This window comes from Mchenga conophoros, linkage group LG15 (genome assembly GCF_057382185.1).
Source record: "Mchenga conophoros isolate Kocher_MC1m ecotype Shallow Benthic linkage group LG15, M_conophoros_male_GT1.1, whole genome shotgun sequence".
Taxonomy (NCBI): Eukaryota; Metazoa; Chordata; class Actinopteri; order Cichliformes; family Cichlidae; genus Mchenga; species Mchenga conophoros.
The window spans coordinates 13,655,040-13,668,389 of record NC_140540.1 but is presented as its reverse complement, the minus strand read 5'-3'; the positions used below and the strand labels follow the sequence as shown (position 1 = coordinate 13,668,389).

General features: G+C 38.4%; 1 protein-coding gene across 1 annotated transcript; it reads right to left on the bottom strand.

Annotated features, from left to right (window-relative positions):
• Nucleotides 1-2,545: 2,545 nt before the first annotated feature.
• On the bottom strand, nt 2,546-12,891 carry prep (prolyl endopeptidase). The gene is made up of 14 exons (XM_085246647.1): nt 12,664-12,891; nt 12,264-12,338; nt 10,797-10,930; nt 10,550-10,680; nt 10,075-10,284; nt 8,373-8,494; nt 8,148-8,253; nt 7,832-8,023; nt 7,513-7,710; nt 7,122-7,225; nt 5,685-5,916; nt 5,159-5,290; nt 4,900-5,056; nt 2,546-3,568 (listed from the first exon to the last, which is right to left on the bottom strand). Exons 1-14 carry the CDS (start codon nt 12,799-12,801, stop codon nt 3,274-3,276), a joined length of 2,226 nt encoding a protein of 741 aa, XP_085102773.1. The 5' UTR covers nt 12,802-12,891; the 3' UTR covers nt 2,546-3,273.
• Between the last annotated feature and the right edge of the window lie 459 nt (nt 12,892-13,350).

Here is a 13,350-nt window from a genome sequence, read left to right as displayed (position 1 = left end):
AAGTCTTCCAGTAGAAAAGATGCAGATGCGTCGTTGGTATGCGAGATCTTCTGAGCTTTATCACTGCTCTTCTAACCATGCGGCATCTATGACCTCCCCCCAACATGCTCGCAACCATCCCCACCTCTCTCCCTCTCTTTCTCTTGTTGATGAAGATCCATACTTAACATCCCCCACCCAGCCCGTTTAAAAGACCTACCCACCACTCAGTAAGCTCAAATTAATTTTCCTTACAAGATTACCATAAATATTCACTCTAATCACCCGTGAAGCGATCACACAGAAGAAACCCCAAAATTTTTATTAGCCTACTATAATGTATCCTCTCCTTCAGGCACCCCAAACTTTCCTCACTGATCTGATGTCTGCTGTTGACTCTTTCAGCTTCATATCCTTGTTGAATAGCGCAGCTTGGCTGGTTCCAGATCAGCGACTGGTAACTGAGAAGTGGGGGGTGGGATTGAATAAATAGCGCCATCCATCGGTTTGATAAAGGCAGTCAACTTCACTGTTATTAATGTACCTCACACTGAGAGAGAGACAAAATGATAGATAGATAGATAGATAGATAGATAGATAGATAGATACAAAAAGCTACATTCGCAACTATTAAATTATTACATGTGATTATAAGCGTTAATGCTTATAACCACAGGTGTGTGTTCATCGGGCGCGTTATAATGTCTTCGAATGTGTCAGCCAATCAGAAATGAGGATCTTTTTCACCGCTTTCATTAGACATAAGTTGATAAGATTATTGCCACATGTGATGGTTATTTCCACCTAAAGCCAACTTATAATAGGATGTTTTAACATAATATTATAATGTAGGTCATGCATGGGCTAATCCTATAAACCACTTTCTTTGTGTGTGATGACCCGCCAGCTTCAGCACAGACAAGTGAAACAGTGAGGGTGTTTTTTTCTTTTGTGAAGTTTACCACTAGGATCAGTTCACTGACACACCAGTCTACATGTAGGCAGGCAGCAGGATTTCACGGGGTTTTATGCGCCATCTGGTGGTCCAGTATCCTCTGATTTCCCACGCGGGTGTATGTGGACGCGTGCGCATTCAATCTAAATTGGCTGGGAGGTGATTAAAAGCGGGGGTGGCAAACCTTAGATGAGGCATTGAGTGCTGACAAAGTTATTTGTAACGACTGGGATTTATTTATTTTTAACATTTTTGATAAGTTTGGTCAACTAGCTCGTTTGATTCTATTGCGCATGGCCTATATCTGGCTCTGGTTGTTATTCAGTCAATGTAGCTGTTCATTCTTCCAGTTATTTAACCTAAAGTTAAATAGGTTAAATAGAAATGCAGAGGCACTAGCCGATCTTTGTCACCCAAAGTTGTTGGGGAGCTGGAACAGATGTTAAAGTATTAAGACAGGCAGCATAATTTGGTTTTAAGTAAAGCGAGTCAGTGTTGTGTCAGAAAACATTCTCAAAACTTAAAAGAAAAATTGAATCTTCTTGGCGTCAGATTTCACGACTGTTTTAGTTTCATAACATGACGAGTAATTTGGTTTTGCTGGAACACTGAGCACGTTCAAAATGATCTGAATCTGAAACCATGAGTATTTTCATGTCCATCTTTAATGTTTATTGGGTGTTTTAAATAATAGAAATGAAACATATAAACTGTCATTTTTTCTGTCTTCAGATTATGTTTATCTAATTTGTTTATCTGAAATTGACATTTTTGCAAAGCATTTGAATTTAATTTTTTTTTTAACTTCACTTCTAATAGACGTTTTTCTAATTTGATATCAGTTTATTTGAATGTTGTGAAAAATGTAATGTAATGGTGCACACCAGTTTGAATTTAGATAAAAGAAATTTGGAAATTTGTGCATGTTTTCATACTAACTCATATGCATTTAAACATTTAAAAAATAAAAATATAACCCATAAATGATGAAAGAGTCATCATGAAGCTCAACTTCTTGCTATTTTGTAATGTATTGTTCATTAAAGGCGCGGTCACAGACTGGAGTGTTTGAGATGATTATAAAAGTTTCAGGTGTGACTGATTATGCTTATGAAAACCAAAAGTGGGACATCGGAGAGGCTTTTGAACATGAAACATGTACGTTTATTAATCCTCATGGCTTCCTCTGTGAGACCACCCTCATTTTGTGCTTGCTGCTATACCCGTTGTTCACTTTCAGCGTGACTGCCCCCTGGTGGAAGACCACACAAGAACTCAAGATTAGATCTAGACGCCCTGACTTGCTCTTTGTCTGTGAAAGGGAACAACAGACCGATTCATATCCCAGCTTATTATTTCATTATATTTTTTAATAGAAAGCAAAATATTTCCGTCTTTGTCCAAGATTATCTCAAATAAAAGATTTTTTTTTATTCACTGCCTTCATTTGTTTCACTCAAACTTGCCACTTTGGATCGGAGAATTATTCCTCAATTTGGACAATCAAATTTCATATTTTTATCCTGAGCTGTTACCCTAGTGTAATTTTATTTACTACATGAAGGTGCATAGCTGTTAACATACACAAATAATAAAAGATCCCGATGAGTCACTGTTGAAAAAGTTATTTATTGTATTTGTGGCATTGTGTTTTGTTCCCTTTGAAAAGGAAAACAATCAGCACAAGTCAAGAGGTAGAAATCATCAGTCTGAAATTAATGTAAGGACTGACATTTACTTACACACACACACACACACACTTTCCCATGGAAACAACCGATTTTTTTTTTGCATTTGTTTTCATTTCATCCACCAGCAGTACCATCATCCGTGTAATACTGTCACTAACATTTGTATGTACTGATTTCATCTGACATCAAACAGACTCCATTCTGCGCACAATCCAGAAATAAATTACATACACACACATCACGTTGCAGCACCCAAAGGGAGCAGGAACAATCTTGAAATGAACTTTTTGCTATTTTCACCTCATGACTTTAACGGCTGATTGGCTGATTACTGCATCATCCTTGAAAAGAGCCCCCTGTGACTACACAAAACAAACAACACATTAGGTGTGAGAGATGCATGTTGGCTTATATTTGTGCAGAGCCTGATGACTCTGTGATCTAATCTGCTCACACAGGGGGAGGGACAAGAACAGATCAGCACAAAAAAAAAAAGGGGGGGGGGGAAGGTAGCAGTGCTATAAACAATGTGTCAACATCTGGTATTAACGGTATTCTGGTATTAACGGTATTCTAAATATGGTTTGACCAAAGGATTTAAAAAAAGAAAAAAAAGAAACCCCACACACTTTAAAAGGTAGATGCAGGTTATTTGACCCAAGAGATGTTGAGACAGCGAGCGATGAAGGCGTAAGTGTCAGCCACCTCCTGAATGACTTTGCTGGTGGGCTTTCCAGCACCGTGGCCTGACTTTGTGTCCACAAGGATGAAAAGGGGATTTGTCTGCTTGGGGCTGCGACCTACAATGTGCTGCAGAGTGGCGATGTACTTGAGGGAATGCAGAGGCACTACCCGGTCATCGTGGTCGCCTGTCAGCAAAAGCACAGCGGGGTACTGGACCCCATTGCCTTCTGGTACACGGATGTTATGAAGCGGGGAGTATCTGCGAGAGAGGACCAGTGGGATCTTTGTTAGGACTGCAACCGTTTAAATATTAAGTAAACAGCAGAATCCCTCTATAAAAATGTCAGAGCAATGATAATGTTGGAGTACAAAATGTATTTTGTTTAACCTTAAAATATTCACACTGCTATCCTACATCACAAACGAAACAATCGGGTAATTTTGTTTGTTCTGAATTTCTTTGTGAGCTTCAGTTCTCAAATCAAGACTCAAGGATAACTCCTGGAATTAGATATTTCATTAAAATACAGTACTGTGCCAGAGTCTTGAGCCAATCCTTATTTCTTTATATTTTGCAAAAAAAATTACCACACAGATTAAGTTATTTATTAAAATGGGCAAACGAACACAAGGGAATACAGTATACAAGCTAAAAGCTGAGACTGTACAATTCTAATAAGCATGAAAGTCGATATTTGGTATGACCACCTTTATTCCTCAACACAGCCTGAACTCTCTTAGGAAAGATTTCTTGTCATGTTTTGGTAGTCCTCGGGATTCTTCAAAGATCTTCTTTGGATGTTGGGTACCCTTTGATCTGTTCTCTGTCAAGATGATCTCACACTGCTTCAGTAATGCTAAAGTCTGGGTTCTGGGGAGACCCATCCATGACTGACAGTGTTTCATGGTGTATTTTTATTTTTCTATTTGTGTATGCTTTTACTGCATTAACTGTGTGTTGAGGATCATTGTAATGCTAAAAAAAAAATGAAGCTGCTGTCAATCACATGCTTTCCAAACTGTATTGCCTGGTGGATTAAAATCTGAGAGTGTTTTCCAAATTCATAATTCCTTAAAATTTGACAAGATCACCAACACCACTGGCTGAGATGTAGCTCAAAACCACTACATCTCAGCCTCTGTATATATTCATCACACCATAAAGACCTGTTACCACTGATCTTCAATCCAGTCTTTGTGTAATTTGGCATAACTCAGCCTCCTCCCTGTTTCTCTTCCTTAGCAATGGCTTCTTGACAACTGGACTTTTTAAATCCCCATTCCTCAAGGAAATGACCTTCAGACACTTTATCTGCTACAGACAGGGTTTTAGGCCTGGAATTTTTTCTTTTGTCCTCCACTTGTCCAGTTTCCTCAATTCTTTAAAGGACATGTTGCACACCATGCTGAAATATGCCAGGCTTTCAGCTAATAGCTACTTGGGACTGGAAACACATTTTTTTATGTCCATGTAGCCAATGTAATCAGTGAAGCTCAGATTAAAATGTATAAAGAAAGGCAGCTGATGTAAATGCAGCCTACAGTATATAATACACATTAAAATCTACACTGTGGTCAGAGAGCACCTACTTGATCAGCCATTCAAACTGCTCTTTGTCTTCTGAACAGCCAAAGTCCGTGGTCCAGGCGTGCCCGATTGTGAACTTGTGGAACTTCAGCATGTCCATGACGCCCACCTGAGCTACTGCACATCCAAACAGCTCAGGCCGCTCGTTTACACAGGCCGCTGAGACAGGACACCAAGGATTCAGAAACATCATCATCTATATCCATTTGCTGCGATTATATTGTTTTAGTGTATCTTGTTCTTTAGTGGAAGCATACATACCTACAAGCAGGCCACCATTAGAGCCTCCATTTATAGTCAGTTTGGAGGGAGAAGTGTATCCCTCCTTGATTAGATATTCAGCTGCACACTGGAAGTCTGTGAAGCAGTTCTGTTTATTTGCCAGCATGCCAGCTGGAAAAAAAAGAATACAAAGTATGTAAATGAGGACTTTGCGCTGGTAATATTTAAAAGATTCCCTCCAGGCACGTTTGAAAAGATCTAAAATTATTCTGCTTTGAATAATAATGTGTGTCTGATATGTTTTTTTATGCTTGTCAGGTTAGAAATTCTTAAAAACAACATTTATGCCTCCTCAGCCACAGAAAACTCCAGAATCTCTCAATATGCAAATATATTCATTTCAAACTTTTAGCTAAAGATGTCATTATTGAAAGACAAGACACAATCTACTGTATGTGCTACAAACACACACAAACACAGGCGTTTTCTAACAGGGCAAACTGGACATGCCCTTGCGATTGAGCTCTGTAGTCATGTTTATAATTACGTGTCAAAAGCTCCTCACCTTTGTGCCAGGTCTCCCCATATTCTCCTCCTCCTCTGATGTTGGCGACAGCTAAAACTCCTCCCAGATGTCTGACAAAGATGAGTCTGGACACGCTGTAGCTTGGCGTGATGGAGATGTTAAAGCCCCCGTAGCCATATAAAAAACCTGGATGGGAGCCGTCCATTTTGATGCCCTTCTTGTGAACAATGAACATGGGTATCTGAGTGCCATCCTTTGAGGGAAAAAAGATCTGAGACAACAAGAGAGAGAAAAAAAAATAAAAGATTGTCAGGGAAACAAAAGGAGATGGGAAGTGAATTACGAAAAGGTAAAGAACAGTAAAGCTTACATCACCAGTCTATCCTTGTTTCTGAGTCAGAAGACAAGAGAAGACAGGAGCTCTTTTAAAATCCTGTCTGAATCGTGAACATTTTACACTTACAGAGCTATTTTCGAGGCCACTGTTTTCAGCAGAAGTATATAAATATATCTAACTCTGGGACACTATATGTACAGAGGAAGTAAAAAGAATTTGAAACATGGTCTGGCCAAGGCTAGACTATCTAAAGGACAATTTACTGCAAGTTTCTCAGGAATCTGAACCACTTAAATATAAAATCAGCTATGTCAGGTCATCCATTCCTGGCCCATAATCATTTCCCAGGGACACTGACAACATCTATCATAACATAAAAGCTTCAAATCTTATGACTAATTGCAAAATTTCTTTCTCTTTCATTTCTCTCCACAGGTGACCAGCTTCCAACTCCATCTGGCAATCAATCTTTTTTTTTTTAATAAATCAGAATTAATGGCTGTTACTTTGGCTACATTTAAAGAGAAAGGGCTCATGTCTCCTATGACGGCCGAGCAATCCTTCCCGTTATACTTCAGTCAGAAAAAGTTGCTTATTTGCCACAACAAGGTGAACTGACATGTGACAGTTACTACTGTGAACACACCCATGCTGACTTGGTTTATAGCCTCATGTTTAGAAACATACAACATCTAAAAATCACAAAATTAAACTAAGAAACAAATATCTGATGATTTGACTATTAGGGTACAGTTCTAGTTAAAAAAAACTACTTTGAAAGCTCAGTTTGAGTGCTGCTTACGTTAATAAATGCTACCAATACCTGATTTAGCCCACCTTTTCTACAACAACCCTAAGCCGATAGTTTGCCCTCAGTTTGCCGTTTTCGAGCCAGACAATTGATAAAACCCTTCATTTTGTTTGTCAGGGTACAAACTGGCCTGTACACCACCGTTTTATGTCTGTCATTTTGGATAAATGCTGGGTCAGTACTTTAAAAACTAGGTTAAAGTTGGGCATTTATGCATAATTAACTGTTGAGATATCTTTTAATAAATGTGTTTACCGCAGCCTATTTTTAAAGAGAAATGAAACACACCTATTTAAACACTGGTAATCCCAGTCTAGGCTCTAGTTACCTGTGTGGTCTGGTAGTCGGAGGGGTTGAAGCCTTTGACAGTGACCTCTCTGAAGATATGGGGCTGCAGGGGCTCCTTGGTTAGGTCACAGTGGTAAATGATGGCTAGATGAAAAGAAAGTAAAAGTTTCATTTTCTTTACTATTTTGAAATCACTTCACAATCAGTGAATTCTTAAAGACAGTACAAATTTACTTAATGAAATAATACGTGGAACTTAGAAATGAGAACAAAATTGCATTACTTGTTTCTTATTTATACAAACTTAACATAAAGGTTGACTTATTTCACTTAAACAACAATATTTGCACAGGTAGAAATTGCGAGACAAGGCATCTGATAAACAAAATAGCTTTTTTTGATTAAAAATAATAACTTTTGCATTATATTACCTGGCGATAGGAAAGAAGTGAAATAATAGAAGATTTCAGAGTCTCGCTTTCGTCCTGTGAACCCTACTATGGATCCAACATCAAGAGGGAAGGTCCTCAGCTCCTCTCCTGAGCTCAGACGATACATTTTCAACACATTCTTCACATCATGGAGGAAGCACACGAACAAATAGCTGGAGTATGTACAGGTGGCAAACACTGCAAGGAAGACATGGCAAAAGAATGAATGACATTGAAATGTACCTTTAATGACAGGGCTAAACTGCTAACGCTTCATATTTTATAGGGAAAAGGTCATGCACGTGTTGCAGAACCTCACCAATGACATCCTTCTCATGTTGAGGCAGGAGCTCCTTCCAGCTGCTCTGCTCCGGAGAGGCAAAGTCGATGTTGATTAGTCTGTAACGAGGGGCGTCTAAGTTGGTCTTGAAGGTGAACAATGTGCCCTCGTTCGTCACGTATTCGTACTCGGCGTCAAAGTTGTCGATTAATTTTACCCATGGCAAAAGTCCTGAGCAAACAAGGATTTCAGTTCTAAAATCAAACTGTTAAGCGAGTAAGACTACAAGAAGAACAATATTTGTCTTAAAGTACCAAAATACTTTGAGAAATAAAGAGAAACAAGTACAGAATACCTGTAATACCCTGAGGAGTGGTCTTGAGGTCACAATACCACAGTCTGTTGACAGGATCACAACCTTCTCTGATAGACAGCAGCACGTAGCGCCCATCTTCTGATACCTACAGTACATCTGCAATCATTAAACTGCACCTGAATGCCAACTAAAACACGCATTCTGTCCAAGTTTGATGACATGACACTAGAGGGGAAAAAAACAAACAAACAACTTCACACATACTTCTGCTCCACTCATCCATTTGGGGTGATCAGGAAACTCTGCACATAGGACGTCCTCAGACTGTGGAGTCCCCAGAACATGATAGTATAACTTCTGATGCAAGTTAGTGGAGGTCTCAGTGCCTGAAAGCAAAAAACAAAATCGAATACAAAAAGACGAAGAGTGTTACGAGTAGGTGCAAATTTTATAATACTAGATAACAAAAGGTTTCAAAACAATAAACAGAAAATAACAAATATTGACAAATGACAAACATTTCGCCTTATGACATTAAATACATTGTCCAGTGGCTCAAAAGTAATTGGACATACAAACGTAACTTTACATGGATGAAAATCATTTACAATCTTTGACTGTCTAAAACCGGCAAACATCACCAAATGCTGTGGTTCACCTCCCTGGAGATGCTCTGCTAGGCCTTCATTTGGTGCTTGTTTGTGAGTCTTTCTGCATTTGTGCACTTTGCTCTATTGGAATGACAACAGCTTACTGACTTGACCACTGAAGAACATCCAATTTCTTTGCCTTGAGTAACTCTTTGGTTGCTTTTGCAGTATGCTTTGGGATAATATTCATTTGCACTGTTTAAGCACTGTCCTATGAGTTTTGTAGCATTTGGCTGAAACCGAGCGAGTATAAACCTGTACACTTCACAACTCATACTGCTATTTCTTTCAACACTTACATCATTAATAAAGACCAGTGATCCATTTCCACTGACATTATAAGTCATGTCTGACTGGTAACGTGGCACGCTTCTCCATACTTTTCTCTTGTCATCATCTGGTAAAAAGTTCAAATTTGTTTGTTTTTTATTTCCTTCCCAGAACAATGCAGATTCTTTTAGATGATTTCTGGTAACATCTAATCTGGTCTTCCTGTTCTTGACTGTAATGAGCAGTTTTCACTTTACAGCAAAGTGCAAACTGCTGCATTTCCTGCTGTACCTTGACAATTTGTCATGTTCTTGTCGTGTTAGTGTAAACAAACTTTTCTAAACCATGAAAATAATTTTGTCATCATCCAACTTTGTTGTCTAAAGCTCCCGGATCTCTTTATTTTTGGTTTTTAGTTTTTTAGTCTAATGATGACAGTGAAAAGCTGTTACAAATGTTACAAAAAAAATCAGCACTTTGACTCATTTGTCATGAAATAACAATGGAACAGGCCTCACCTGGCCATTGAAATGCTTGTCAGTCGGTTAGCAATTTCAGTCTATGAAAACAGAGGTCTGTGTATGAAAATGTCTGTAATTCCTGTTTTTTTATTCTTAATTCAAGGTTGTTGTTTTTTTTTTAAAATTATAATAATACATTAATGCTGTCTTTGATCAAGTTTTATTTTCCACTCACGTTTGAGCAGACATTGCTGCTGCATGCAGTTTAACAGTCTATGTAGACTGCATTTGGAGATATATACATTTGAAGCCGCTAGCAATTATCTAATGACAATTTAGCTTTTCATTAGCTTTTTTAAATGGTAACTGGCCAGTGCACAGAAAAGCGAGTCCTTAAGCAGATATCCATTAATCCATTTTCTTCTGTCCTGGCAGAGAGCCCTGTCCCATGAGGCTAGGTAGGCAGACTGAGTTCCAAGAATGTCAATTATCTTACAAGTATTTCATATTTTGAAGGTAATTTACTGCAGCCAAATGAAGGTTTAGTATTTGAGAATGTTTGAATCCTGTCCAACACAGTCTTACCATCACTTTTGCCCTCCTGGTCAGGATACGAGTTGTAAAAAAGCCCCTTCCCATCGTGGGTCCAGGACATGCAGCTAAACTTGACTCGCTCCAGGCGGTCCTCTAAAGGCACGGCGCCCTCAACGCGCAGAAAGCGGATCTCCACCCAGTCAGACCCACTGGCACTAGTGCCATATGCCAAGTACTCTCCATCCTCAGAGAATGCATAGCCTTGAAGAAATCAGAGAAACATAAATAGAATGTTAACAAGGAAACTTAACAAAATTTAGACATCAGAGAGGACACTACATTTGTAGAGATTTTTATTCAAAACTGAGTAAAAACTACCACATGAAGCAACTATTACTTTAAAGGCAATTTTGAACTAAATGTATTACTAAAATTAAAAAGAGCACACGATCCAGAAATGCAGGCAACATATTTTTTCATATCAGTAAAATGGGTACTTTGCTTTTATAATAGCCACGACTGATACCTCGCAGAGCAACTGTCCCATCCTCAGAAAATGTGTTTGGATCTAAGAAGACTGTGGGCTCGGCATCTAGGTTCTCTTGCACATACATCACACTCTGGTTTTGGAGGCCCGTGTTGTAAAAGTGAAAGTACCTAAAAAACAAAGAGAAAAGCTACTGGAATGTCACATAATCACTCTGTCATCTAACACTAAAGCTGAAATCCAACATCAAAAATATTATTATGGAATCAGTTGCAGCAAGCTTTACCTGCTTCCTCTCTTGAAGGGACAGCTATACTTGGGATAGTCATACAGCTCAGTCATGCGCTCTTTGAACAGCTCTCGCACCTCACAGTGCTCTAAAAATGGCAAAGTGAGCTTGTTCTGGGCACTGACAAAGGCCTAATGGAAGAAAGCATAATACAACCATGCTTTACATTTTACCATTATCATTTCAACAGACTGCTCAAAAGAGCAAATAATTATTTAGCAGATATCTTTGCTGTGGAAAAAGTATCCACCTCTTCCTGAGTTCTTTTTTTGGCATATTTGTCATGATTAAATGTTTTAGATCAAACTTTAATATCAACGATAACCTGAATAAATACAAAATACAGTTTTTAAATAAAGATCTTATTTTTTCCCAAGGGAAAAAAGCTATCCAAACCTCCAAACAAGCTAGGTTTTGTAGATCATACTAATTAGAGAAGATAATTTTGTTAAACATTTGCATATTTTTCATTTCTCATGTCTCATGATCTATTGAACTGAAGGAGTCTGTTAATTTAGGTTAAGTTTAAAATATACCAAGAGACACTAAAAACATACAGACCCAACAACTACTGATTCTTTGTGCATGAAAATAGAACAAAACAACTATGAGTAATGAGTAAGGGATTAGAAAGTAGTCTTGCAAGGCCAAGTTGCCATATCCGCCTGACCCGAAAACCCCCCCGAAACTGACCCTAACCCCAATTCCACAACTGCCACAGGTAAGCAGGGATCAGGCGATCGGCATCCTAACTCCTACGGAGAAAAATATGATTTACAAATGTGTACAGTACTTTGTGTGTAACATTTGAGGACTCACAGATGCATGTTCCAATCCACATACAAATCGATTTGACCACACATAAAACTATTTTAAAAACACGTACATCCAAATCTGAATAAATAGTGATTATTTATGCACAATTTATTAAGTTCACCTTCACGAGTTGGACATAACTGAATAACATCCCTCTCACTCACAAAACCTTTAACGCCGGTGCACCAATTGTCTGATATGCACAGATTACAATGCATGCTAACGTGTCCTCAAAACGTACACGTACATGATTGTACATAATTTTTAATCTTAGTTTATGCTTTTTAAGCAAGTGTCTCTCCACAGAAATCCATAATGAATATGGAAGAACTGAAATATATAAATGAAAATCCAATATTGTTGTTCTATAATGCCTCTGATAGGCTAAGCATTTTATATGTACTGGGGTTATACTAATATTAAAAGGTGCTTCATCTGAAACACGTAAGTATGACAAATATGCAAAAAAAGAAAGAAAGAAATCAAAAGATGCTACGCTTTAAATGCGCCCGTGACTTTTAATACCAACACTTAACTATCAAATCACATGCCCACATTTCTTAATTACAAAACGCGACACAACAACTAAATATGGCAGTAAAAAAATACAGAATTCGCTGGTGATTTGAGTGGTAACGGGGAGTTTACCTGTGTCTTTTCACTGTCAGGGTCCTCCAGCCAGCTGTAAGGGTCAGGCACTTTGCAGCCATGATAGTCATCCACCTGAGACCAGCCACAGAGGAATGATTAAAAGGTGAAGTAGCTAAGCAAAACAGAGTTGAGCAATCGGGGTTATAAACCCAGAGTGTTTAGTAAAGTTAATCACGTAGCATCTTGAAAGGCTAAAATTGGACTTGTAGTTAAGTTATGGCTATCTCTGAAATGCATGCATTTTTGTCAACATAGCCAATCTCGGTTTACCAGTGATGGCTAAGCTAACTAGCATGCTAACAAAGCGAACGCTCTTTTCAATGAATGAAAGCGCGTGATGATTAAGCATCCCGGCTTATTAGCACGCTAGGCTAGTTAGCAACCCACATTTACTTACAACTGACTCGTCGCGGTAAGCCTGGGGATACTGAAAGGACATTTTGGACGTCAGTTTTCGGGAATTTCGTAACCAAAAAAGCTGCCGCAGAGATTGGAAAGGTGCTTTTGAAATGACTCTCGCGGCCCTGTAAAACATAAACTTAAACCGCAGAAGCTTTTGTGTGGAAAAGATACCGCTGCTTGTACACAGCCAACAAGCGCTTTCATGAGAATTCACTGACTGTCAACCAATGTTTTACAGCGCCCTCTGTTGGCCAATAGCGAGAAGACGATTCTTGGAACCTGATTTAACCAACCACTTAAGATAAATTTAATAACCTCAATTAAAAGGTTTTAATGTGAAATCATTTATGTAGTCTATTACGTGCAATAAAAAAAATAAAATGGAGATTACGTGGTTCAGTACTTTCCCCTGTAGGCCTACACACTTCTTTAAAGAAGCAACATAACTGACAAAGAAATGAAATGCAATAGTTTAAATAGTCTGTACCTAACTGTAGCTAAATCAGGGATTCATGCAAGCATAAAGTGTTTAATGGCAAGGTCTAAGCTAAGCTTTGAAACACTTCTTGAAAAAACTGCTACAGTAAATTTAAAAGGAATTCAAAACAATGTCAGATGCTTATCAGCATCTACAGTTTCGAATTCTGTGTTTGCTATTGACCTTTGTAGTTTTTATTCAGTC

Coding starts and splice junctions, on each gene's coding strand:
- prep (XM_085246647.1), bottom strand. CDS start 12,801: ATGTTTTACAGGGCCGCGAGAGTCATTTCAAAAGCACCTTTCCAATCT. Junction 8,254..8,372: donor AATGGATGAGTGGAGCAGAA/GTATGTGTGAAG, acceptor GATGTACTGTAG/GTATCAGAAGATGGGCGCTA. Junction 5,291..5,684: donor TGGGGAGACCTGGCACAAAG/GTGAGGAGCTTT, acceptor TTTTTTTTCCAG/CTGGCATGCTGGCAAATAAA.